General features: G+C 34.6%; 1 protein-coding gene across 2 annotated transcripts; it reads right to left on the bottom strand.

Annotated features, from left to right (window-relative positions):
• Positions 1-28: 28 nt before the first annotated feature.
• LOC128999707 (cilia- and flagella-associated protein 91-like) lies at positions 29-27,135 on the bottom strand. Of its 2 annotated transcripts, XM_054426346.1 has the most exons (20): positions 26,812-27,135; positions 26,238-26,314; positions 22,688-22,812; positions 20,667-20,735; positions 18,934-19,062; positions 18,053-18,189; positions 17,437-17,603; positions 16,394-16,562; positions 15,683-15,841; positions 14,746-14,892; positions 13,823-14,007; positions 12,800-12,913; positions 11,415-11,500; positions 10,923-11,058; positions 9,951-10,090; positions 7,320-7,693; positions 6,582-6,755; positions 4,459-4,575; positions 3,049-3,159; positions 29-243 (listed from the first exon to the last, which is right to left on the bottom strand). In XM_054426346.1, exons 1-20 carry the CDS (start codon positions 26,888-26,890, stop codon positions 107-109), a joined length of 2,832 nt encoding a protein of 943 aa, XP_054282321.1. In that variant the 5' UTR covers positions 26,891-27,135; the 3' UTR covers positions 29-106. The 2 variants fall into 2 exon arrangements, with proteins under 2 accessions (XP_054282321.1, XP_054282322.1); XM_054426347.1 differs by lacking the exons at positions 22,688-22,812; positions 26,238-26,314; positions 26,812-27,135 and adding an exon at positions 21,015-21,204.
• Positions 27,136-27,218: the final 83 nt, after the last annotated feature.

Raw genomic sequence — 27,218 nt, forward strand, 5'->3', positions numbered from 1 at the left:
TAATAAAAGGTCAATAAAACACTAAAAATATTGTATAATAAATAAATATTGATTTTATTCAGTTTTAGGTTATATTTAATAAAAGGCCCCACACATAGAACATTTTTTAACTTTCATTTACTATTTGAACTTTGATTTTTGCCTCTTGGATTAAATCGGCCAGAAAGTCTTCCACAACTATCCGCAGTACTTTTTGCTGGGCTTCATTTATTACATCTTCAACAAGAACTTTGGCTTCATTTTCTGTAAATTGACAAAATTATATTAATGCATAAGCTGAAAAATTGTGTACCGGGTACGGGAATCTCAAAATATATTGTTTGTGTTTTAACAGCTTTCTTTGCCTCCCTGTCTATAAACCTAATGCAATACCTAGGGGTTTCATTTACATACCCTTTCCATCCGTCCTGCTCAACTGATTTTTAAATTTGAGGTGTAATTTTAAAGCTTACAAACTGTTGGCCCGTCCTCGGTACGGGAATCAAGCAGTCCATTTAAACTGTATTAGTTATATCAATATGTCTATTCCTAATTCAAGCTTAGTTTAAGCAGTTCAAAATTTATTGTAAAGAAAAAGCTGCCAGGATTAATTATAACTTCGATCGTTGTTAATTTTCCAACCTTTCCTCAAAAATTTGGGTGGTAAAACAATTTTTATAAGCTTTCTTTTGAAGCTTCGATTTGTATACAACAATGGTTATAGAATCTTACTTAATTTCTATAATCAATGACAAAATCACAGAGTAAATAAACTGTTAGTTATATCAAATTATATTGCACTAAAACGAACTAAAGATTTTTTAGACTGTTCAAAATATTATTTTACTATGTATATTTAAATTAAGTATAAATAACACATAGTATAAATAGGTCAATTAATTTTCAATTTTATCCAAATGCTGAATTTGTGTCGAAAACGCTGAATGTTCACAGCTGTTACGTTAAGTAAATTGTATTATACCAAAATATAGAATAGAATGTCTGCATCGACTGCTAGACTTTTTAAAATTTAAAACTTAATTTCTAAAATCTAAAACCCTAAACTAAAATTATGGCTTCGACATTCCCTAGTTCTCAAAATTATCTTTTCATCACTCCTTAACGAAAGTAACTACTGTATTTTCGATAACAGCTGACATCAATGAAAGTAGTCTTTTCCCAAGCTCTAATTTAGGGCAAGGAAAAATCGATCAGCTATTTTCTCTCGCTCTAAATTTACTTTCCTCGCTCTCAATTAGTTCTCCATTTATTCACTACGCGCTAGTGTTTTGTTACGGTTTAATTTAATGATTTTAATCAGCTGTATGTATTTTTAAAAGTTGTGTTATTCTCTTATTTGGATGTTTGAACAAAATTTATTGAGAAATATACGTAGGTTTCTTTTTGGTTTTTATTTTATTTTGATGTTCCATCAAATTAATTGAGAAATAAAATATTTTTAATATTACTGAGGTCTGCTATTCTGTGTTTGTGTATTTTTGCGTTGTGATGAAAAGTATCGTTCATAACTCGTACCGAAAGTTATTATCCGGCACTTGCTCCATTATTCCCGTCCTCAGCTTCGCCTCGTACGTGAAAATAGCTCTCACATACTCGGCTTCGCCTCAAACAAAAACTTGAGCGCGCAAAGGAAAATGCCACTTTTGGTCCTAGTAATGAAATATAATATTCTTTCAACACAAAAATTATGAAAATCCATCAAATAGTTGATTCAGAGTCGTGAAATAAAAAAAAACCCTGTCACATTTTAATATATAAGATAATACACCCATACACTTATAATGCACAGTATATTCTTAGGGGTTTCACCCCCCTGGCCTTTGATTTATTTCTACAGGATGCCTTCATGGGTCCAGGTGCTGCTGACCAACTTCCTTTAATACCGGGTTTTTTTATTTGAATTGTAGTTAAAAACAAATTACCGTCAGTTGAATTTTTTTAAATTGAAACAGGTTATGAAAATAAATTATGATTGGACTATTTTATTGATAGTAGTAGCCTGATAGAGGTGTACGTAATAGTATATTACGTTACTAGTCCTGAAAATAGGTGTTTACCGGACGAGGGATTTGTTTATAAACTAACCACTCTCACTCATTGCCAAATACAGTATATAATCAGCTGGTTGGTGTCTGGTAAAACTCATTACAGTACAGTAGCATGTAATGAAACCCCATTTGATTAAGCTGACAGCAAACAGCTGTTTTCTGGACTAAATCCTTGTGTGGGAAGCTCGTTAAAACAGTGTGGAGAGACGTAAATAACTTTTTATCGTACAGTGTGACTGTAGATCTACAAACACAAACAACACATTTAAACTATTGTAAATTAGTAAATCTAATAATTGTCTCAGTTAAAAATTCATACAATTTTGATTTTCACATGACAACATTTTTCCTGAATGTTACATTAGTTTTAGCTACGAGCATTAGGCAATGCTACAAAGTAAGGTAATATTTGAGAGGTAAAGGGGAAATGCATTATTAGTTATGCCTTGGAGACGAGGTGCAAATTGCACACAGGGTTTCCTCGTGTCAAACCATCAAGGTTCATACTTCAACATGACACCTTGTGAGAATGTGGGTCTCCAGTGACATGTAAAAACAGCTTTATAATACAGTAAAATAACTAGAAATAACCTCTAAAAACTATCACCAATGATGAATGATAAATGAATGGAAATTCAAGTGTTCAGTGTGACTCGATATTGATAGTGAAAACATTAAAGGTAGAAGTGGAAGATATTGAAAAAAATCATGATTACTAAATGGCCAAGGTTCTGTTGTGAAGGTATCATGATGGATACGATAGAATGGTGGATTAGTGCACTTAACCATTTCATACAGACTACACTTAAGAAAATTAATTCATTAATTGGTTTCTTTTACAAGAGACTATAAAAATCTCATATTTGAATTTTGTTAACTTTCATTTTTGTTATAAGGATTGTAATAATTATATTATAATCAATCATTTTCTTTAAGTATAAAATAAACGTCTCTCCAGTTGTAGAGGTTAATAAAATTATTAAAACACGGTTATCTTTACCTGCATCGTTAGCAGCCATTTTCTGTCCCTCTCCATCTTTCATTTCAGAAATTCGGTGTTTTGCTTTCTGCAAAATTGCATCCACTATTTTTGAAGCCTCTCTTATGAGTTCTGAAAACGCATAAATAAATTAACACAAAATACAATAAACACCCCCTGCTGCAGTAAATCTGCAGACTAAGTGAATTTCCATTTGTGTGATTGGATTTTTATTCTAAAATGTTTTCTCTGTCTTAATGGACACAGTTCCCTAAAGAACTTATGATATGTTATCAAATAATGAAATAATGAAATTCCAGTTTGATATATATATATATTATATTGTATCAAAAGTGGTTTTTACACAATATAAAATCGATTGTACAATTAAGGAGAATCTTTTACACTGTTCTGCGGCGGTTTGGTTTGATTAAGTTCAGTTTGGCTTACTCCAGTTTTTAATAATAAACAAGGAAACGTATATAAAACATAAAAACAAAAGTTGTTATGTTGTGTGATTTGTTAATGATATGTAAATGATGTCTTTGTTAATCATTTACAAAGACATCATTTTCATGTATTTGAGTCCTCTTTTTCATGTGTTTATAAAATGGTCAATTTTTTTAAATGGTTTTTTTGTTATCATAAACTAAACTGATCCAAACTAACCTAAGCTTCTTGAAAATACCCATATTATAAGAAACTCAATGTTTACACAGAACTAAATTTTTGATCAATATTTATATCCAATGAAAATTTAACACGTTCACTGCGGGCGTATCCGATCAGATACGGGCCGAGCGCTGTTTAGGTGCTGCCGTAACCGATGGGATACGCTCGGCAATGCCTTTCGTATATCATAGTTTTTGCTCTAGCGTCGGTCGAAGGCGGACCTATACCACGTTAGCGTGTAGTGGGTGACTTGCTTTTTCTTGTGTTGTAGGTTGGTAGTAAAATTTCCCCATAAAATCCCTGTCTGGCAAACTTAAAAATCAACTTGTTGTCCCGTCTTTCTCCCTCAAATTGGCAATACTATGAGACCGGCTACGTTCCAAGCAGTGCTGCTATCTGTGAGTGTTTAGCGAACCACGTCGACCCCTGTTATAAAGCAGGACATCACCGCACGTTATTTGCTATTCGTCATACCGAAATATGAGAGCCAATAACCCGGCAATCGGGTTTGTTCGACGCTGCGGGCTGTGCCACACTGGGGCTACGCCTGCTGTTTGATGGCCCGCAGCGAACGTGTTAATCTCATAATATATTGTAGGTTCTCTGCGGATTGTGCCCTAAATAATCATTTTAATGAGTATTGTTGCTAAAGGGAAGCAAAAAAAAAGTTTTATAACATTAGTGTAAAATAAATCAATTTGCCAAATTTAATAAAAATCATATTATCATGAGATTTTGAAATGTACTGTCTAGTCATACCTTCAGAGACAGGCTGTTCCTTTTCCTCAGGTTTCTTTGGCAAGATCAAACTGATGACCTGTTGAAGTGCTCCATTGATTACAAGTGTTGTTCTTCTCAATGCCTCATTAAAACTCTCTAAAACAATTAAACCTAAGATTAGTAACACAACACACGGAGATCAAGGTACTTAAGGGTTTGTTTCTGCTAACCTTCAAGTTACCAAGTGCTAAATCTTGGTTGCTCAAAGTTGCTTAAGGTTTGGGTGTGTTGCTAGTCTAGCGGTTAGTGCCTCAGACTACCGTGTGGGAGAGACAGGTTCAATTCCTGGCATATCCCAAAAACTTTTATGGGTGTGGAGAGTGGACCGCTTTCCCTTAAAAGCCTTCAAATTGACTTAATTAAAAAATTTCCACTGGCAAAGAGACCAGCAAAAAACATCTTGGGCGAAATGTCATTGGCAATGAAATACCCAAAATATGAATATTTAAATGTGTAATAATTAACTACTATTCATAGTCAAAGTCGTTTGATAGTGCAACAAACTGAGAAGCCACAGTTCACACATCCCATAGTTGTCATTTAAAATGTTAACGTAAAGTTAATTCTCCCACTGTTATGGCTCAGAACCAGCTTTGCTTGATTAGTTAGCTTGATAAGTTCCATGCACTGCACAGACCTTGGGGACAATGTGACACGCTAATACAAGGTTAAAAGGCGGTGAAACCTCTTAAAAGTTATAAATTATAAAGAAGTACAACAATGAGATCTGAAAAAATTGTTTTAAAACCATATGCACCATACTTAGTATAGGTATAGGTATACTTAGTATAGGTCTACCTGGTAAAAAATAAAAATTAATACAACATTTTAAAGAGGACTAAACAGAGAAACAAAATTATTTGAAACTAAAAGCAACAAGTACAATGAAAATTAAAAAATAGATATACTTTTATAGCAAAAACAATTTAAATCTGAATCCAAAATAAAATAAGCCAAAATAAAATTCTCCAAAAATTGACTTACCATTTCAAAGAGCAATAAGCAAGTAATGCAATCAACACACAAACGCACAACATTTCTCTACGATTTCCAACTTGCTACAACAACAATCCCAGAATACCTTTAAACTTTGGCCAGTTTTCACTGCCTGACTTGAACTACTGCCAAATTAAAACATATTCCATTTGGCAAGGAATACTAACAATTTGATTACTTTTTACGATTCATTGTATGATCATTTTTATTAGCACAATACTGTACTAATCAAAGTTATTGTTCAGGTTTGTTATATTGATCCCAAAATACAAATTTTTGTATCCAAAACTTTTGGGGAATAATGATTTTCCATCAATAAATTACTGATAACAGCATTAGGGATTGTGGAAAAATGAATAAACAATTAATTTAATATTTACAGTATTCCTGTTATTCCAATCTCGAACCATGCTCCGACTAGCAGGAAATCAAAACAAGCAAATTTATGTAATAACAACATTGTATCGATGGTGAAACCATCACGTATGGGTAGCTGCGAAGATGTTGGCAATATGGCCGCTATTGCTGATCACAAGATATGTCAAGACTGTGTTGCAGCGTATGCGGATGATAAATGTCAGTGACAATGTTGCTAGAACATTTAAATGTACCAGCAAGCTTTTACTATTACTTTGCCAAAGTAGGCAGTTATGTTATATTACTACGTTTGCCAGCGTGTGTGGTATTATTATTATTTTCAGATTCTCCAACTGACATTTGTGGTATTGCTGAATTTTTCACATTTCTTGGAGGTATCACTAACGTTGCCAACATTTAACATCAATAGCCTTCCTGACATTTTAAACATAATTTAATTGCTAGAACATTTAACATTCTCAGCGACACTGTTAAAATTGCCGACAGCACATCAATAACAGGGACATTGCCATCTTCGTCAAAGAAAACCTTTGACGTTTGCGGCGACATTGCAAGCTTTTCCAACATTTTTCAAGACATCACCAGCTTCAAAGACCTTCGTAGTGACATAGTTAACTAAGTACTATAGTTTAAAAAATTAAATAATTGTTGAACTTCAGTTGAAATTTGGATTTTCAAACGACGGAGTTTGGAATAGCTGGACTTTCAAGCAAAAGGGAATTACAAACCTTGTGGAATACCCGCCAAATGAACAGCTCTGTTTAGTATCTTAGCAGCTGTATGTAACAGTGACCCGGCTACATAGCACATGTCTCTCATGACACGAGCCACTAGTCTCTCCTCAGCACTGCCAGACTCTGACGCACCTTGAAGACCAAACTTGCGACACTCCAAGTTAGGTACTACAACACCATCATAACATAGATAGCAGTGATTAACATGTTTGGAAAGTGGTATAAATTACTCATAGTTTTAAAACCAATAAATTTTAACCTTGTTAATTTTATAAGTAACCTTAAAATCACAGAAAAAACATAAAATACAAATATTTTACCACTTTCCCTCATGATTGTTTTGATAAAACAAAATTTACTAGTATACGATGGACATTAACCGATCGAAGACAGAGGCCTCTAACAAAATTGCAATTAGCAAACCTTTTTGGCTCCAAGCCCTGACAGTCGGGACAGTATGGTCCAATTTACTGATTGTACCATTTTTTAACATTTGACATCTTTTTCGACCTCCCTCCAACTTGGTTGATTTTCTTGGTGGATCTACGAGATTTGGTTGTTCTTTTGTACAGAAACAGCTGTAAAATTTTGTAAACTTGATTTTTAATTAATGAAATTTGTTTTATTTCCAGTTAAACTGGTTTTGTTAGGTCTAAATGAAGCTTTTCTCTTGCGATTTAATTATTCATAGTTACATAACACTAACCCCGAATCTAATCATATTGAGCATACCTTCAGATAAACCATCAGAAGTCTGTTCCATGACAGTTATCCCAGAAGAGGTTGACTCTTGTACCTCCTCAAGATATTCTCTTGACCCTTCCATCTCTTTCAGTTGATCCACCACTATTTCACTCAGTACTCCCTCAATGCCTGACTTGTCCCTTTGCTCCATCACTGACTCCCGAGACTCTTGTAAAGGTGTCCGAGAGTTGTCCTCGGGTAGAGGATCGGCCTGTCCTAGACTCACCAACGTGTCCCGAGCCTCTTGATACTTTTGTTTGAGGATCAACAGACAAGTGTGAGTCAGATCTCGTAGACCTTCAGGAGCAATTAGCTGGAACAACAAGTCAGCTGACACCGGCGTCTCTGGCACTGGCTCTAGTCTGTAACACGTGTGCGGTTTTATTTGAATAAATTGCCATATAACTGTTACTAGAGTTTATACGAAATTGAGAAAGGATATGTCTAGGATGCCTAAACTTTTATCAACAGATAAGTATTCCTAGCTAGGATATTAATCAACAGATATTATCATAGATAATTTGTTTACAATTTATTCTAAGCAATAAAGCAATCAATTCTAAGTTCCATGTCTACAATGCATACTGTTTACCAGGGACTGGGACAGTCCTTGTAAATTCCTTTCTTGGCAACAGTGAATACACAATCAAATCCTCACTTTCTTTAGACATAACAATCATGGAGTTGACATGCTAAATATACAAAACTTTGTGGTAAAAAGGGTTTAACAGTAACCCAGTCAAACCTAAGTTAACTTAGTTAACACGCTTCATTTAATTTGCTTTAGGATAATACTGTATTTTATAGAGGTAACAATTACTGCCATGACTCAATCCTTAAACTCAATCCATAAATTACCTGAGATAAGGAAAGTTTACTATTTCAAAGAAACCTACCAGGTAAGGTTTTCTGTCCTGAAACTAAAGAATGTTCATCTTATTGATTAAAGTAAACAAACACTGATACATATACAACTACAACCAAGCAATGTTATCATAATTTGCAGTATTTGAACTTTAAAACAAGAACATCATAGGGTTTCCAAACATCACTTTAGTTTAACCTATATTTACGTCGTAGAGCTACATTTTTGCAACCTCTTAAAGTTACATAATCACCTCATATGCTTTTACCAGATCGAATTTATTGATTTATAAGCTTAGACTTTTTTCTTAACAAAAGCAGTTATAAAATAGTAAATTTTTGTTTGATAAAATAAACGAGTTAATTAAACGTGGTTTCGGTAAAACTTTTAAGAAATTATATGAGCATTTATTTTTATTGTATCTACTTCAAATAAAAGAGTACAGTAATCAATTTCTCATGTACATAACAATTATTTTCAATGGCAATAATTAATTGTGACTTCAAAGAGATATTGGTTATGTTTTACAGCGCAATATCAATATTTGTTTTACCTTGAATAACTGACGTGATGAATGTACTGTTTATTTCCAAGTGCAAGTGTTTATAAAATAAAGCACTAGTGTTCTGTATGCATTTACTGTACTCAACTCTACTGACCTGCCTGAGATAAACTGTTACAAGACAGAGACATGAGTTGTCAACTACATGTTAACTGTCTGATTGCAATGTGAGTCATGTGACATTGTCCCAAGGCTATTGTCTGCTCTGCATTGTTCCACTTTCAAATTGCAACACAACTAGTTGAAACTGTACTTTAACAACTACATGTGTAATACATGTTCTGCTCACTTAAAGATGTGTAATATAATAATTTACGATTGATTTTCATCAATTTATTTATTAACTTGGTACAGGTACATAACATGTACAATCAATTTTCCAATTAAATTTAATTTTTCACTGTTGCAAAATTATAAAAAGAATTTCAACAAAGGTTTGTTTATTTGTTGATATTGTGATTTTAGTGAGTTTGAATGTTTAGTTTGTCATGTGTTTAAAACTGTTCGGTGAGTTGAGTTTTTATTAAATTGGTACAGATGAGCATGTACATGATTCTTTTGAAATTAAAAATAGTTCTTCAGAGTAAAACTGTTACATTTTTTTAAGCCTTTATAAATCCTGCATAAATACCTTAATAAACCTTAATACCTGCATAAATCAACAAGACCCTCCAATAATTAATTGGTTATTAATAAGTAATCATAGTAGGTACTTATTAACAATTAGTAACCTAATACATTATTTTTTGTGGAAATAGATGATTTAAGAAATACAATCTGAAATAGAAAAATACTAATGAGGTTAATAGACCTACAACTTTAGAATGATTTTTGTTATTGGGCATTTTTATAATTCAATCCACAACAGATTTTAGTATGAATTAATTATTACTCAAAATTATATACAACAGATTTTAGTATGAATTAATTATTACTCAAAATTATATCACAATTATTTTTATGTATACCATAATTAATTATTTGGTTTCTTAAACTAAATTCATAATTTCAATTTGTTACCTTTTGTTACCTAAATCTCAATTATATGTTCCCAATTGTGTAACCAGGTGCAAAGCTCTGATTGTTACTAAGATACAAAGCTCTGATTGTTACTAAGATACAAAGCTCTGATTGTTACTAAGATACAAAGCTCTGATTGTTACTAAGATACAACGTTCTGATCGTTACTCACAGTCTCAGTCTGTCCAGTTCAGCAAGACGAGCCACTTCTTTGCCATGCTCGTAAGCTTGTAACTTAGCCTCGTCCTCTCGAGCCTGTGTCACCAATCCTGTCAGGAAATCGTTGATTGACTCTTGGTAGACTTCCAACAACTGGAAAATACAATGTACTTTGTAAGTTAACAACTTAGGTAACCTATGAGTTGTGTTTTGTTTTATTCATAAACCATGAATTTGCCTTGATTGTTGGTGTCAGTTTAGGTGTACAAAATGAATTGTTCCTGCGTTTCATCCTTGGTGAATTAATAAACCTCGGTGAAAGATTTAATAACAAAAACATTCAATTTTTCAGACTTGGGTGCAGAGGGTAGAATTTTGACACACTAAAAATGTCTTTTGAATTGGTTTTTTAACCTTTAAGAATCCATCTTTGACTCTGAAAATATTTAGGTAGACTACTCTTGGGGATTTCAAAGCTATAATCCTTGAGGCCAACTATACAAGGGGCTGTCCTGGCTCTTTAATATCAATAGAATGATAAACATAATGTCCAACAAATTATTTTCTGTTTTATGAAACCTTTCCTGAACTTTTACAATGGAAAATTATCACAGATAAAAATTACAAGTGGACTACACCTCTTTCTGAACCAAACAAAGCTGAGTGTCAAAACTAGTAAAAGAGAGGTTTTGTTCAATAAATTACATGCAGGATGTGAGCATACTGCAAATAATGAGTTGGTGGCTCTTCCAGTCACATAACAGACTACGAATCCATGGCTGTAATGCGTTGTGAGTTCGCATTGCCACCACCAATATTTATCAGTCAATCTATTTCTTTTACTGTACCGTCTCACTACTTGTACCGTTTGATATTTTCTATGTACAGGCCAAAACCCACAATGTTAACGGTATGCAAGGGTAAGTGAAACCGGCACTACGTTGCAAAAAAAATGTAAAATGTGTTAGAAAACAGAAATACAGACCTGGGTGAACATGAGGTTGTGTTCCTCACGCCGCCTCATCTCTCGTTGCCGTCTACCTTCCTCAGGCAGCTCTCTACGCCACCTGGCAGCCTCGGCCTGTAGCGCCTGTGAGTGTGCGACACCTTCATTCTTGAACCTGTCATAACACAACAAATCAACAGATTGAACCTGAGAGAATCAACTGTTTTGCAAAATCATTCACTCACGACAAAATCTTCCTAAAAACATTGCCACTGAATGACAGAAGACCACTTAACATAGCAAGAAGTTAACGGTACACAAGATAATAATGACAAGACACTGTTTGGCTTTGAATAAAACTATATCCTTAATGAATCATGTCTTAGAGACGAATGTAAAAACAAAACAATATAATTACTTTATTCTTTAGACCTTCATCAGGTATGGTGTCACGTGCATTAACAACAAGGTGTTATAAAGAAGATAGATATAATGTTTATACAAGTGTAGTGTGATGAACTTAACACTTACCTTAACAATTCAGTGGCCAAGAGGTACAAAGTCTGTCCAATACTGGTTCCCACGTTCAGACCAATAAGGTTATCCAAAACACCAGCCTGAAAAAAAATTTGACAAAAGTTCATAGAATTTTAACAATGTAAAAATATTTGTTGTCAAACTAAAAGAGGAAAACACCTTTGCTTCTGCCCTTATTGAAATGGGTGGTTGTAATTGATAAATGCAACATAGTCACAATTCTTCAAAATATGGCCAACTAGCAGAGTACCCGTCCTTCGTACGGGGTTGGCATATAAGTTGCAAATGTTTGTGGTATACTATGGTATAACACATCTACCATAGCCATTAATTTTTACCATTTCACTTAAGTAATAAAGAAAGATAAATTATTAAACATTCGCAAAAAATCACAAATTATTTATGACATTAAAAACATAAACATGACTGTAAACAATCCTACTTTGACACATCTTATTGCGTATCACAGTTTTTTTTGTTGCTTAGTTCAAATTAGCTCTTTAAATAAATACAAAAAAATTATAGTGCTGCACCCTGTTGGTAAATCTTTTAACCTTTTATGCTTTTGTATATCAAAGAACCATTTTTTTTATTTGAAACAGCTGACTAAATTCTTTAATTCCCTTTAAATATGAATACTCATAAGGTTAACATGGCGAACTACAGAGCCACTGGGGTAGAGCCCGAAAGGATTTTTGACATAAGAATATGCCTATATGTTAATCGGGAATGTGAGCTATCATCATGCCAAATTTCAGCCCAATCCGTCCAATGGTTTATGCGTGATTGAACTTCAAACAAACAAACAAACAAACAAACAAACACACAAACTTTCACATTTATAATATTAGTAAGATAAGATGTATCACACCACATTTACCTGTTGATTAGTGCTGCATTTCTGCAATTTTTGTTATGGGAATTCGCAAAATTACTGCGACACAATAATGTCATGTCCATCATTAATATTTGGTGGGGAAACCTAATAAAGTTCCTGTTATGAAACATCGTAAAACTAAAAACAACTCCCACAAAAAAATCAAATACTTGGTATCATTCATTTAGTTATAAAATTGACTATGCATCTAAAAGTAATATTTTTACTGAACCGTTTCCAATTTTTGGGTTATCCTTAATTTTTATTGGTAGTTGAGGACAATGGGTAAAGAAAGCAAAATGACTAATTACATGAGAAAGAGAAGACAAATTGTTGGTTTGCTTAGGCTGCTCTAAATGACAAACTAAGCATATTCCATTTTAACACCATCATATTCAGTTTGATTAATAAAACTGAATCAGGCTTGTATTACACCGAACATTATCTTATGTTAAAACTTTTAGAGAGCAAAGATTGGTCCCCAGGCAGGCACCATACTGACCAGTCTAGTCTGAAGGATATGTTTGTCTGCAGATTCTGTCCTTTCAGGTTCACAAGCTCCAGGAGTCTTTATTTCCTGCATCAACTCCTTCCAGAAATGTCGTTTGTGCTGCATCTGTTGAGGTGTCAGATCATTAAGATGTGCCTACATTGGAGACATCTAGCAGAACTTGACTTTTTAATACTCTAAGTGATTGGTTTCTGGAATTTTGGATGGTTCCCGCAGCGGCCAAGTCAGCTGACTGAGTGAGAAAAAGAATTAGCTTAGAGAGTGAGATAGAATAGCGTGGACGCCGTACGAGCAATCTTAGCAGCGGCCACCAGAAGCTTATTTCGGCTGAAAATTCAAGTTTGACTATTCTCCATAAGCATTTTGCTTCTTAAGGTTTTGTATTTATTGCACACACCTAGGTGTGTATTTTAAACTGAATATGAATGTGAGGTAAGTTTAGAATGACATGTGATGATTTGTGTAGCTTGCTTCCTGCTGACTATCAGCTGTTTCATTCGCTAGGATTATTAATTTAAAGCCCAATGGTCAGGGATAGCTGATGGGTTCAGTTTCGAACCACCACAAAAGCTACTGACGTTTGACTGACAGGATAAAAACGGCAACCTTTTGATTGTTAGGCAAGTTATTAGACCTCTGTAATCATTAGGCAAAACAAAAGGTTGCACGTCTTATGGTGTGGTCAGAACAGTATACACAACAACAGTTACCGTACAGATAGCCTATCAACTATGCACAAGTTCATTTTCTACGGGTATGGCTGGAACAGAGTCTGCTTATATATTCATATTCATGTATAATTAATAGAACAATAGTAAATAATCACTGCCACCCCTGGAACATGGACGCAGCTGGTAATTTAAGTAAACTTAAACTCATCATCTTAATGTACGTCCTTTGTATCTTATTTGACGTGCCTATCTATAAATTTGTACAAAATATCTTTGGACGAATAAAATCTCATCTTATGTTACATCTTTAACCTCAAATGGGTGGGAATCTTTTAGTTTTTACCAGCGCCTGCATAGATCGACTGTGGACAACTCTTTGTATCAAGATGGCCGCCTGGTACAATGACTCGTCTGTCATCGGTGGTTGAGAGCTCGGCAGATGCTGAGTTTCTGGACGAGCGGAAGACTTAGGTCGATGTTCAACTTGAGCAAAGAATGTCTCCGCTTTGGATGACCTGGCTCGTAGTTCTAACAGTGGCAAAAGATTATGTATTATTTTTCCAGATTATAAATATCAAAATATCAATTTTTAAATATTATTAATGAATGTTATTATTATGAATGCCTGTATATGTATTTGCAAGGTAAACAGGAAAAATACTGACTAATTTACTATTATGCTGACACACAAAGTTTCAGGTGAAGGATGTAATTGGAATTAGATACTACTGTGTATCCAGGACTATTTATTTGTAAAGTAAAAAAATGGGGAAAGGTAATTGATTTTATTAGATCCTGCAGTGAGAAAATAGATTTTTTTTAAATCCACACTTTACAGCAGTTTTTATGAATAGTATAATTCAAACTTTCAACCCAACAGCAATGGATGTTTGTATGTTTGTAATAAAAACTCCCTATTGGCATGTCAACTTAAAAATGAAAAATACATGATAATATTACATACTACATAAAAGTAAGCCTACATAGTATGGAAAAGAACATTCAAAAGTTTTTACCGAGTCATAGGAAACTTAAACCACTGTTAGATAGTCTAAAAACAATATGCACGGTTTCAATATTTCTCTAGACAGACCAACTACATTTAAACAATATTACTTGTACACTAAGAAATTTGAATGGTTACTTTTATCAAGCAAAGAAAAAGAAACTGCAGTGAAGTAGTTCACTCGTTGAAAGTTCAAACTTAGTTGAAATTTGTGAGTTATTTATAAAACACTCAACACATAAAACAACTACAACACTCACTCTGCAAGTCCTGATGTAGTTTGACCAAGTTGTCCATTGTCCACCGTGTTTCCCGGACACAAAGCTCTGTTTGTTTCTTCGGTTGAGAAGCTTTATGAAAGTCAAACACAGGTCTGCTGGTCGGGGTGTACGCCAAGTCACAGACATCTGGGCAAATACACAATGAGGATCCAAACTTTACCATACTAGGTTAAGTACCATACAGGAAATTTAAATCCATTGCCTCAATTTAAAAAAAAGCTGTATACAGCAGAAAAGAACTACATTATCATCGACCTCAAGTATACGATAAAAGTAAAAGTGTACAACATGAGCAAGTAAAATTCATTTTGGTTTAGTTCAATCAGCTACGTAGCAGAAAAAAGCTCTACTAAAATGTAATCAAACAGTTATAGATGAATGTGAAAGCTGGCACTTATTCAGATTTTAAAATGTGATTAAATACTATATAACCCTTTGGTTCTTGTCTTTAGGACGTATTTTGTAAAAAAACTTTATTTTCTCAAATTAGCGTTACCATTTTGAAACTAATAAATATAGTTGAACTTTGAATTCACCAACATGTTTTATTTTAAAAGAGCTTTAAATTGTGGATAATATAACACATGTTTGTATTTGACAATTGTGAGATTTGAACAAGTAAACCTCTAGTTTTTGTATATCTTGGTGTCCTTGGGGTTGGTTTAGTGGGAAAAGTTTTCATTTCATAATTTTGGGACCAGTGGTTTGTCTGAAATCAATACTGGACACTTTACGAGGTTCACGCTGTATAGATGGCAAAGTATCTAAACACTATTTTACCCTTCCAGGTGTTGATGAGGATGTTTCATTAAAAGTAAAATATGTAAAACAGTTAGTCATTAATTATTTGAGTTTCCTTAACCCTCCAGGTGTTAATAAGTTTACTGTACCTAGGTATCTTATCATAATATCAAACCTCCATCAATGTTAATCTCCTTGTGTCTGTCTCTGAGGTTGACTCCATATCTCTTTGAAGGGTTCAGTTCAGAAGTAAGCCGGAAATGTTCGTCCAACACACTCATCTTGTTCTTCCTTGGGTCGTAACCTTTTTCCTTCATACACAATTTTCTCAGAGCTGCAACAAATGTTTAGCAGTCAGAAAATGAGCGTTTACATGGTTTGTAAAACTTGAAGAAGCCCTCAAAACCAGTGGAACACTAGGCCCATCTGTGGGTCCGGATGTCGGGACAAGGTTGGCCAAGCGCTAGAGCCGCTTAGTCACTCCATCCTTGGCAGAAGGGCCTTCGAAGAAGGCTCGAGGTTCTACCTGTAGGTCTAATGAGGGTCAAGATACTGGGGTATTTCAGCAAACACCTTCAAACTCTGGGAATTATCGATTACAATCAGGAGTGTCGATTATGCAACCAATCCGATGAGCCTGCCAAACACATCATTCTGGATTGCTACAGACTTGGGGATTGGAGAAGGGCTATGTTTAATCAAAAGCAGCCTGATGATGAACCAGATGCTAACATTGAGCAAAGCTCCCAGAACTGGTCAAAGACACGGGCAGATACGCTTACCCAGTTAAAGGCAAGTGGAGCATGCACAATAATCTTCGGTTTAAACATGCTGGGACCCTGAGTCTACCACTCCACAATACAATAGAAATAGAATACATAATCACCTCTCTCCTTCTCATGTCTGATGAGTTGCAGCTTATGTTCCTTCCTTCTGTTGATGTCTTCCTCCAGATACTCCAGACGACAGCTGAGGCGAGATCTGTTCATCAAGTTGTGTTCCTCCAACAACTGCTCCGACTTCTTCATCCTCTCCTCGTGAACAGCTTCGATCTCCTGCAATTGTATAAATTGCTTGGTAGCTTAGTGGTCATAGTGCTAGCCCAAGAATCAAGATGTTGCAAATATAAAAATTATGCGTTGTAAAAACCCAAAACTGTAATATTTACAAATGAGTTCAAATAAGAGATTACAACTGGTAACAGGTATTTTAAACCCCATATTTGCTCTCTCATAAAACAAATGAATTATAGTTATAATGTATGTGAGTTCATTAACTAAACCAACTTTCTAAATAATTACATCTTTAACTAGAATCCCTTGATTTGCAAATTAGGAGACATTTTTTTTATAGTGAAATTGTAGTGAGTGCGAAAAAAACAGATGTGTATTGTTTTCAAACATAAAAAACACAAGGTTGAATGTGGAGCTGAAATTCCAGTTAATACCCCCCTATGTATTTTTGGATTTTTATGACAATGTATGGATTTAAACATGACTAGTACCACTTATGCTGATTTCATGTTCTTAGTTTCTGAATCACTACTTGTAGTAAATATAATAGTTGTTTAAATACGTTTTATTGCCGGAGTGATTTTTTTTTTGTCCATTTAGGCTATCAAAGGGCGTCTTCATCAGGTAACAAGGTGACAATTTTTTAGTTTCTTTGTGTGTTATTGTTTGACAAAAACTTACATGTAATTACTAAACAAAAAAATTGTAACCAAGTGGCATGATGAAGAATCCTTTTGAGAGTCGAAACCGCTATCTTAGACAGACTACAAAAATACCTACAACAGTAAAATGATTATATTTATCACTATTATATTTACTTATGCTGAATAAGGGAGAGTTTGGGGTGATTTGGATAAAAACTACCATAGAAGGGTTTGGCGGGCGTTAAGTTGTAATGAATGTAAATGCGGTTGACCTTCTCTCTAAACTGCCAATCACTTTTCTCCATCTCAGCGATCAGTTTGAACCGGATGTTGATGTTGTCAGGACAGTCTAGTGGAGGCAGTCGAGACTCCCAGGCTCTCTTGCGTCTCAGTCTGTCTACGATCTCTACTTCATGTCTACCTGGTGGTAACCCCTTGCCTGCAGTCACACGTGTGTGGAAACAAATTACAAATCTCAACAGTATACAATTTGTAAATAAGAGATAAGAATTTTTGTCTGGGTACGAGTAAGTCAATCATAAATATACCATCTTTATCCAAATGCTGAATTTTTGTCACACACGCTGAATGTTTGCAGTTGTTAAGTTAAACAAATAGTATTTTACCAAAAGCTGGCTTAAAACATTAGCTGCTGGACTTAAAAATTAAATTTCTAAAAAACTTTAACCCAAAATAAAAATGATGTCATCAACATACCTATCCGCTCAAAATTCAGGAGAAGAATCATGAAAATCCGTCAAGTGGCTGAATCAGAATCTTTTACAAAAAACTCATTCATGTTTTAATTTGTAATAGGACATTTTTTTCAATATGAACATTGCAGAGTTCATTTTCAAGCAACCTGCAATATACATTATCTATACATACCCCAGGATAGCTGGTCCAGGTAAAGTACTTCAGGTGTAGAGGCCCCGCGGGTGGTGTATGGGGGAGTCCATGGGACAGTCTGTGCTTCACTCTCACGATAATCAGTCTGTGTCGCTCGTATCTGCGTAGCGGCACATCTGTGTAACAGACCAATAAACATAGAGGATGTAACACAATGGTCTAGTTGTAGGAATTTTGTTAATAGCATGCTTGCTTACCTGAATGGGAAAGAGTTCACTCCACGACACAAGAAACACAAATTACACAAAATTTAAAATATTTCACTGTTACGCTGTCAGTGGACAGCATTTTCAACTAAGGTAGGTTGGGAAACAATCAGTTGGGAAGCAACCATAGCCTCCTCAAATACAAGGCTGTGGGGAGGTAAAAGTGGCAACGCTGCAGACTCAGCATACTGAAACAGCTGTTGCACTCATTTATAATGGAGCGTATAGTGTTAAGTTTAAAATTATGTGTTTCATGTGTTGGAGTGAATTCCTTCCTATTCAGGTAAGCCTGCATCCTAACAATACTAGATGGATCAGACACCTGTTTTGTCCTGTAATAACCGTTAATAGGAATGATAGGTTATTTGTTATTTCCAAAAAATCTATGTGTATTACAGTAGGCTATGCTCAAGAAAGACTCATGATTTGACATAGATGATTAGACTCTAGATGTTTTTAACATAACAATTTAGATGCAATTTTCAATTCAAAGGAACAAAAATAATTGTAGTTGATGAGCACGGAATAAACAAATGAAAGTTATAGATTTCCAGCATTGATCAGAGATGAATAGCAATACATTGATATAATTTTAATTAGCTGGTAAGATAAACAATATTATTCTAGCTGGTACACACAATTCTCCTGTCCTACCTGGTGGGTGGTTTCTGCGCTGTAGTTGGAGGAGCTAAAAGCCCAAGTGATGCAATATTATCAAACCCCAGGAGGGGGAACCTTGAAGTTACTTCACTCGGAGCTCCATCTTTGGCTTCTGTCACTGGCCTATGGTGACAAAAAATTAACATTCAATTTCATGTTAGACGAATTTTCTTAGAGAAGTAAGCTGTTACTGTAGTCCCTTCATATTAGCCCCCAGAGGGGAGGTAAATGCTCCGTGTTGGTATCGGCATTTTCAAGTTGGCCACAGACATGGACGACTGGGCATTGGGTCCCAGTGACATTCCTTTATCCAGGATGGAGGGGTGTTTAGCTCTAGGAGAGATGGAAGTGCATCATAATCTCTAACCTACCTGTGTCTGTGGTTCTTTGGGCTTCGGCCTGCTTGTTGTGTGCGACCAGCATTCAGTGGGCAAATCCTCGACTTTGGAAGTAACCTTTCCTGGAGGTGAAAACGGGCAAGTACCCGTAGCTCACGGGGACACTCAAGGGCAACGTAACTTTCCGCAGTGTGAGGGCAACGGTTTGTAGGCACTTATGCAAACCAATCCCTGTCTCTGAGCACGGACGGTATGGTTATCTTGAGTGTGGGGAGTTCTTCCCGGAACCTCAATTGAGTCAAGGGTGTCGCCACCTCTGGTGGATAGGTTCATCCGGGTGGGTCCCACTTCTATACCTGCCTCCTTTTGGGAAACCCTGATGGCCTGGCAGTGATGTTGGGTCTGACGGGCAAACGAAGTAGATCGGGTGCTGGGTCCGAGCCCGCCAGGGGTATCTGGGGATCTATCGCTCTGGTTATCTCTGGTTTCCCAGCAATGGGTAAGGCCTCGATCGGGCAGTAGTGTAAATGGGAGGTTGGGGTTCCCCCCGTCAGCGTGCTGACGGTCCCCTTCCTCCTGGCTATCGATGGCGGGTTCTGCCTGTCAGGGATTAGATAGGTCCCGAGTGTTGCTTGCACTAAATGCGTCGGGGCGCTCTACCATGGACCTCCAGGTCCCGACCTAGTGGAACCCAGGTGGAGTGACGCTTAAACAAGCAGCCGGAATCCCTGGTTAGGATTGAGGGGCAACCCTCCTTCCGAAGGGTCTGCTTCGGCAGCCGGCGAGCCTGATGACCTTAAGTCATCCGCCCATGATGTGCTAAAGGTTGATGCGTAAGCTTCGGCCTACATCATGGGGCCCGGGTATGTCCTAACGGATAGGTACCGGGTATGCAGTCAGGGGGTTTCGGCTCTCATGACAAATAAATAAATAAAAAGTCCCTTCATATTTTCTTCCTATTCTCATTCTCTTAGCAGTATGGCTAGTTTTTTTTTTTTTTTTTTTTTGCTCAGAGGATGAGAACCCACCATTTACCCTTTCAGTGATACGCGACGATATATTGTCGTGTGTCTTTTTCCCGATAAGTGCTATATGGAACAATATATCGTTGTGCGAATTTCATCCGAAAAGTGTGAAGCGACAATATATCATGCCAATCCGACTTTTGACTGTGTGAGTTTAAAGGCTCTTATCGGTTGACTCGGTTATCCTTCAAAACAGCTATGATTCCTTTTGATTCTTCATAATATCGAGGCCCAATTTATTGTTCCTTAGCACTTTTAAGATGAAAAATTTTATTTTTATATTATTACATTTTGATATTCATCTATATATTATATGTAATAGTTATGAGTTATTTACTTAGTTTAGAGTTAAGTATTCACTCACCTTCGGAAGTACTTGTAACGGTCAGTCCCTGTAACTTCAGCTGTGATTGTTCTCTCCTGAGAAATGGCTCTGAAAAGTCATAATTTTTTTAAACTAAAGTAAATTTGGACTAAAAGAGGACCCCTATGTGTTATTTAGAAACAGAGTCACAAAAAAGTTTTGAAAAGTTCCTACTATAGCCAATACAAAAGTGTTTCACCTACATGTTAATTTTAACTCATTTTAAACTGTATCAAAAAAAGAAAACCATAAGTTAATGAAGAATTATCAACGTTAGACATGTAAGACTATTGAAACTATTACTATAGATTTCGTAACAACGAAACATAAAATTTTGTAGCCACTCACCTTACCATTTTGTTTGCTGGATCAAAACTTTAAACTTTAGAGTATTAAAATGAGACCAATTTGCAATCACTTAATTCTTTCCCTGAGATAAAAAAACTAGCTGTTTCATGATTAATCATTTAGTGCAAATATGTTTGTCAAATAATTAACTACATTGAGTTATTGGTTCAAATTCAGAGGTTAAAACACATTTTAGGTTATGCAAAGCAATTTAATTTATGTGTTTATATTTATCATGTGTTTAAAATAAATGATTTCAACATAATTACTGATTGGTTTAAGACATGGAGGTTCAAAATTAATGAAACTAAATCTGTCCACATTACTTTTACTCTAAATCAAAATTCTTGTCCTCCTGTCACAATAAACAACACCCAACTTCCCGAAGTAACTGAGGTTAAATACTTAGGTATCCATTTAGATAGGATGGAAGTTAACTTGGAAAACACACATTTGGAGAAAACGGCAACAACTAAATTTAAAATCTAATCAGTTAAATTGGCTCATCGGAAGAAAATCAAAACTTAGTCTAGAAAATAAATTATTGCTATATAAAACTATATTGAAACCAATCTGGACATAGGGAGTGCAACTATGGGGCTCAGCGAGTACTTCTAATATAGAAATTCTCCAACGATACCAATCGACGATGCTGAGGAAGATAACAAATGCACCATGTTATCAATATAATGTCAATATAAAATAATATTGACAACAAAATAAAATAATCAATATAAAATACATGTCAGCAATAGAACACTACATCAAGACCTGAAGATGCCTACAGTTAAGGACGAAATCATGACCATAAGTGAACGATATATTACGAAATTGGAATCTCATGAAAATCATTTAGCTCTTAACTTATTAAACAACATGGATACAATTTACAGACTTAAGAGGCCATTAATTCTGGACCTGCCCTTCAGATTTTTGTAAAGTGTTTTTATTGAAAGATTTGTTGTTGAGAATGCTTAACAGCTATTTTTAATGTTCCAAAGTCAATTTTTCGTATTATATAGTATTTACTTATTGTTCAATCCCTATAATAGAACAGATTGTAAAGTAAAAAAATAAATAAAAAAAAAAATAAAAAAATAAAACTGTTATCAGTGTTTCCAATAAACCATTCAGAAGCTGATTCTTGTGACCAAACCAAGGCTACAAGAAATTAGACAAATTCTAAAAGAAAGAAGCATTGTATTTTTCTCAATTTACACTATAAGGAATTAACTATCGCTCACAAAACTGAAATGTGGAATGTTTACTACAACTCAATTCATATCTCGGTTCAGTGTGGATGTACTAATCTACTACAACTAACATTTTAACTATAGGTAACCGTTTTATCATTGAGATGTGGATGTTACTGCAGGCATATAAACATAGTGGTAAGTTTAGATAGGGGATAGGACTAGATGACTGACTCCGAGTACAATTTCTCTTGCCAAGGGACATAATTTAGCCAACCCAATGATCAAGAAATATATCAGGATCTGCTTTCAAACCATCAATGAGTACTTTTCTCAAAACTAAATGACAACCGTCATATAGAAAGGTACACTCATCCTTCGCTCATATTTAATCTTAATTGATAATGATTATTATTTGATCCTTGGACAAAGGTTCTGATTAAGGTACCACTGTAATTGGTGTTGTACTGCAGGACTTACTTGACCTTGCCTCTATACGAGGTGTCCACATTGAGGGGAAGTTTGTGTGATGGGCGAAGTACTAGGGTGGCTCTAGGAAACCTGACCATGTCACTGAACATGGAGTCAAATATGGGCTGAACACTCTGCAACAACCCCATGAATCTTAGGACAACTGAACCGTACAGTGTACACCATCCAAAACATACAAAATCATTGTGAACACTTCTGGTACTGTAAAATTTAGCTGCTTTTTTTGGTTTGTGAGTTGTGTATGTTTTATGTCAGGTTATGTTTAAGTAGCTGATGTTGACTGCATTTTTAGATCTTGTTATAATATTTTATCCTCTACCTTTCCTACATTACTTTGTGTTATAGATTGTTAATCACGTGTTATTTATTTTGTTTATTTATTGACTGTTTGTACATAACTCCTAACATGTTTCAAGTGTGATTCTTTAGTGAATTAAAACCTTACGTGTCCCTGTTGCTCGAATTCGAGCAATTGCTAAGTATTACAGGCGTTATTTTAAAACAAATTTCAACCAAGTCAGCAAATGTTTGTGGCAAACTGTTAAATTAACTTAAACTTATTGACTGTTTACAATTAATATGCTTATATAGGCTTACCTCCGTCAGTAGTCCAAAATTGTGTCTTTTTCAACTAATGTTGTTCAGTCTACCTACAACCGCTGCCGTGCCGTGTCGATAGCGCTATCGTGTTATTACGTGTTTAAATGTTTCGTGTTCCGTGTTTTGTTTTATGTATAAATCATTTGATGTTTTTGACAAAAAGCTCTGACGATGTTGCAGTGCAACGAAACATGTAAGCTTTGAACAACATTAGTTGAAAAAGACACAATTTTGGACTACTGACGGAGGTAAGCCTATATAAGTCATTATTCGTAGTCCAGGGGCTATCAGAATGAATAATATTAATATGCTCTTCTCACTTTTGATTTCTGACAACAGCTGGAGTTTCATAACAATTTTTGTTTCCTATGTTAATCTTATGGAGGAATACGAAACTTTAAAGGGCTCCAGGGCTTCACTCTCTAATTATTTCCCTAAAAAGAAAGTTTCCTGCACAACATCACGTTATGTTCTTTCCAATGACACCAAAAACATGACAATCGGTTCAGTAGTTTCGGAGGAGTAATTGTCACAAAAAATCTGCTTGCGTATTAAATAAGTACTAGTGTACATGTTGCTCGAAATCGAGCAATTGCAAAGAAGTACAGGAGTTATTTATAAACAAATAACTTGTTTAAAAACTAATAACAGTCATAATTCCGATGATTTTAAAAGAGTCCCCTAAAAGATTATTAACTAATGGAAATACTCACAATTTACATAACAGTCCTATTCGAGTTTAAAGGGTTAATTATTAACAATCAAACTTCCCATGGACGGGAAAAGGTAAGCTTACAATTTAAGTCATCGTAAAAAGGCCAACAGCTTTTATAAAGTACCATACTGTACCCAAGTTATTTAGCCAATTTGTAGACAATAAGGTGTAGGCTACTTTAAACTCTACAGGACAGAGTTAGACAAAAACTGGCAGAATTCTGAAATGGTGTTATTTATCATAGACTTACTCATATGCCAAATCCTTAAAATAAAAATTCAATAACTAATAGCTTATATCATTAAACACAAACCAATATCCAAAACTATACACATTTTTAATACAACATAGATAATTTACACATTGACGGTTTACAATTAACATGTCCTTCTTCTCACTATTAATTTTTGCTTCCAACGGGAAAAATCTGTTTCATAATTATACGTCATTCGCCTATTGGGTCTGATGATGATTGGAGTGTCCAATAGAAATCGATCTCCACTTACCATCTTTTTTGTATATTTACCGTCTTGTGAGAAACAGTATAAGCGTAAATATATGTTTTAAGTGTTATAAGACGTTTCTTTTATTTACTTTTCATAATCATTGAAATAGATTTATAATAAATAATCTATCATAAAGTTTAAGATTAAATAAACCTACCACATAGTTGTTTAATTTTTTTGAATCAGCTGTCTGAAATTGTGAAATAGGCATTTGACAGTTCTGGTTGTTTACATTTAAATGCCAAAGCAAATGTAAACATTGTGAATTTTCTTATGCTTCCATGGAGACAAATTATTAATATTTAATTTCTGACACCAGCTGGAGTTTCAAAACAATGTGGTTTCCCATGTTAATCTTATGGAGAAATACAAAACTTTAAAGGGCCCCAGGGCCTCACTCTCTAATTATTTTCCTAAAAAGAAAGTTTCCTGCACAACTTCTCGTTACGCTTTCCAATGACACCAAAAACTTGTCAATCGGTTCAGTAGTTTTGGAGGGGTAATTGTCACAAAAATCCTGCTTGCGTATTAAATAAGTATATAGATATAGATAAAACCACTGCCTCCATTTATTAGTATAATCTGTGTCTTGGCAATCCACTGACCTCTATATTTAAAAACTCAGTTGGATTTTCTAGATGGGTGCCTCTGCCTTTGACTGTTTTCGAGGGCCCACTCTTCCCCTTGGCATACTGACAATTCATTACCTAACTTGTAAAGTTCATGTAGTAATTCATTAATACTGTTAGTTTATAAAGAAAATTAGATAAAAGCTACTTGGCTTGGTGCTTTCATAACTGCAAACTCAAAATACACCCACAAGTAAAAAAGAATCAAGTTATTGGTAAAAAAAAAAACTATGTTTGTGTAAAAACATTATTCACATGAAGTAGATGATTTGTTTGATTTCTCGATCAGCTGTTTCGTTTCTAATGAATTAATAATGTCAAAGATTTGTGATTTTAAATACATAACTTATTATAGTAAAGTTTTCTAAATATGGTAACTTATTCTCAACTATATTTTACTATTCCCAGCATGAAAATAAAGTTGTGAGATCCATTTGTGAGTAAAGTTTAAGGCACACAATCCTTGATTGAAATGTAGTATACATTAACAGTCATAATACACAGCAATTATTATGTAGTAGACTTTGACTATTTCAAGTAACAAACATATGTTTCTGTAAATAAAAATTATCTCCCTTGTTATCCTTATGGAGAAATACGAAACTTTAAAGGGCCCGAGGGCCTCACTCTCTAACTATTTCCTTAAAAAGAAGGTTTCCTGCACAACTTCACGTTACGCTCTTTCCAATGACACCAAAAACATGTCAATCGGTTCATTAGTTTCGGAGGAGTAATTGTCACAAAAATCGTGCTTGCGTATTAAATAAGTATAGATATAGATTCTGTCCAGGTAAATATTCTCATTTGTATAAAAGATCTTTTAACTATTTACATTTTAATGTCTTATTTTTATTTTTATTTGTTGGCTTTTGAAAGCTTGGGACAAAAGCTAAACTGGAATATGCCAACACTCCTTAATTATATAGGCTATTAAATATTATGTTGGTTTAGCGTTTTTGTATCACTCACAACAAACTATAAAAATATGTCATTTTATAAATAAAAATACATATAATAAAGTGTTTTGGTTCTGTTAAAAATACATATTTAAAGCAGCATTTTTGTAAGAGACTATAAACAGTACTTACAAATTCAGATGAAGACTGTAGCGATTCATGTGCAGCTCTGTAATAATCTTTAGGTCCGGAAAATGTGAATAGAGGATCTGAAATGGGATATAGAACATGATTTTGAAATATTTTGCTATAAATGCTAAGGTTTTAGGGATGCTTGAATATGAATAGCTTTTACTTACTTACTAATACTCTAGCATTTACTAACCATGCAGATTCAACTCAAAACAAAGTTAAAACCGTTTTTGGTACTCTACAGTAAAGTTATTTATATTTTTGTTCTCATTTAAATATTTCTAACTAATAATTTAATCTAAAATTGTGCTTTCAACAGAATTCTTTTGCGATAACTACAGGATTTTCCTACTAGGACGACTTCAAATTTGACTTTAAAATTTGTTTTATGTTCCTCATACTGTGTGAAATGAACCCGTTTGTAATTAAATTTACAACATTTAACATTTTATGTTTACTCTAAATTATAGCATTATGATAAATGGGGAGATCCTTATAACTTTGTTAAATGAGATCTCTAACCAGTAACCACAGAGAAAAGCAAAACTTATCTTCCTTGTAGACACACACTTACCATAAATGTAATCCAAAGGTCTAGAAGCTCTGTGTTTTTCTGCACTGAAGCAATGTTGTTTTGGAGCAGACACTTTCATTTTTGTTTGATTAAAGTGCAATAGTAAGCAATAAGTTTCACCATACAATGAGTGTTATCTTGAGCGTTGGCTTTAATACAAGAAAGAGAAGAAAGTAGACCCTTCCAAATATCTACAGGTTGCTATGGTAATCAGTTGATGGGTCAATGTCTTGATGAAGCAGATCATTCAGTGTAGCTTTGTAAACTGTAGTTGACTTTTATTCCGATGTAGAATATTTCTCTTTAGTTAGACTGGGGAAAACTTGGTTATTTACTTATCGTGAAAATGTTCTCAACACTTAAATAATACAGAAGATGTAAATCTTAGTTAAACATTTGGCCTCAAG

This window comes from Macrosteles quadrilineatus, unplaced genomic scaffold (genome assembly GCF_028750875.1).
Source record: "Macrosteles quadrilineatus isolate MER2022 unplaced genomic scaffold, UCM_ALF_1.0 Scaffold_8__2_contigs__length_117827958, whole genome shotgun sequence".
Classification (NCBI taxonomy): domain Eukaryota; kingdom Metazoa; phylum Arthropoda; class Insecta; order Hemiptera; family Cicadellidae; genus Macrosteles; species Macrosteles quadrilineatus.

Coding starts and splice junctions, on each gene's coding strand:
- LOC128999707 (XM_054426346.1), bottom strand. CDS start 26,890: ATGAAAGTGTCTGCTCCAAAACAACATTGCTTCAGTGCAGAAAAACAC. Junction 14,893..15,682: donor GGAGATTAACATTGATGGAG/GTTTGATATTAT, acceptor GTATTTGCCCAG/ATGTCTGTGACTTGGCGTAC. Junction 10,091..10,922: donor ACAACCTCATGTTCACCCAG/GTCTGTATTTCT, acceptor TGTATTTTCCAG/TTGTTGGAAGTCTACCAAGA.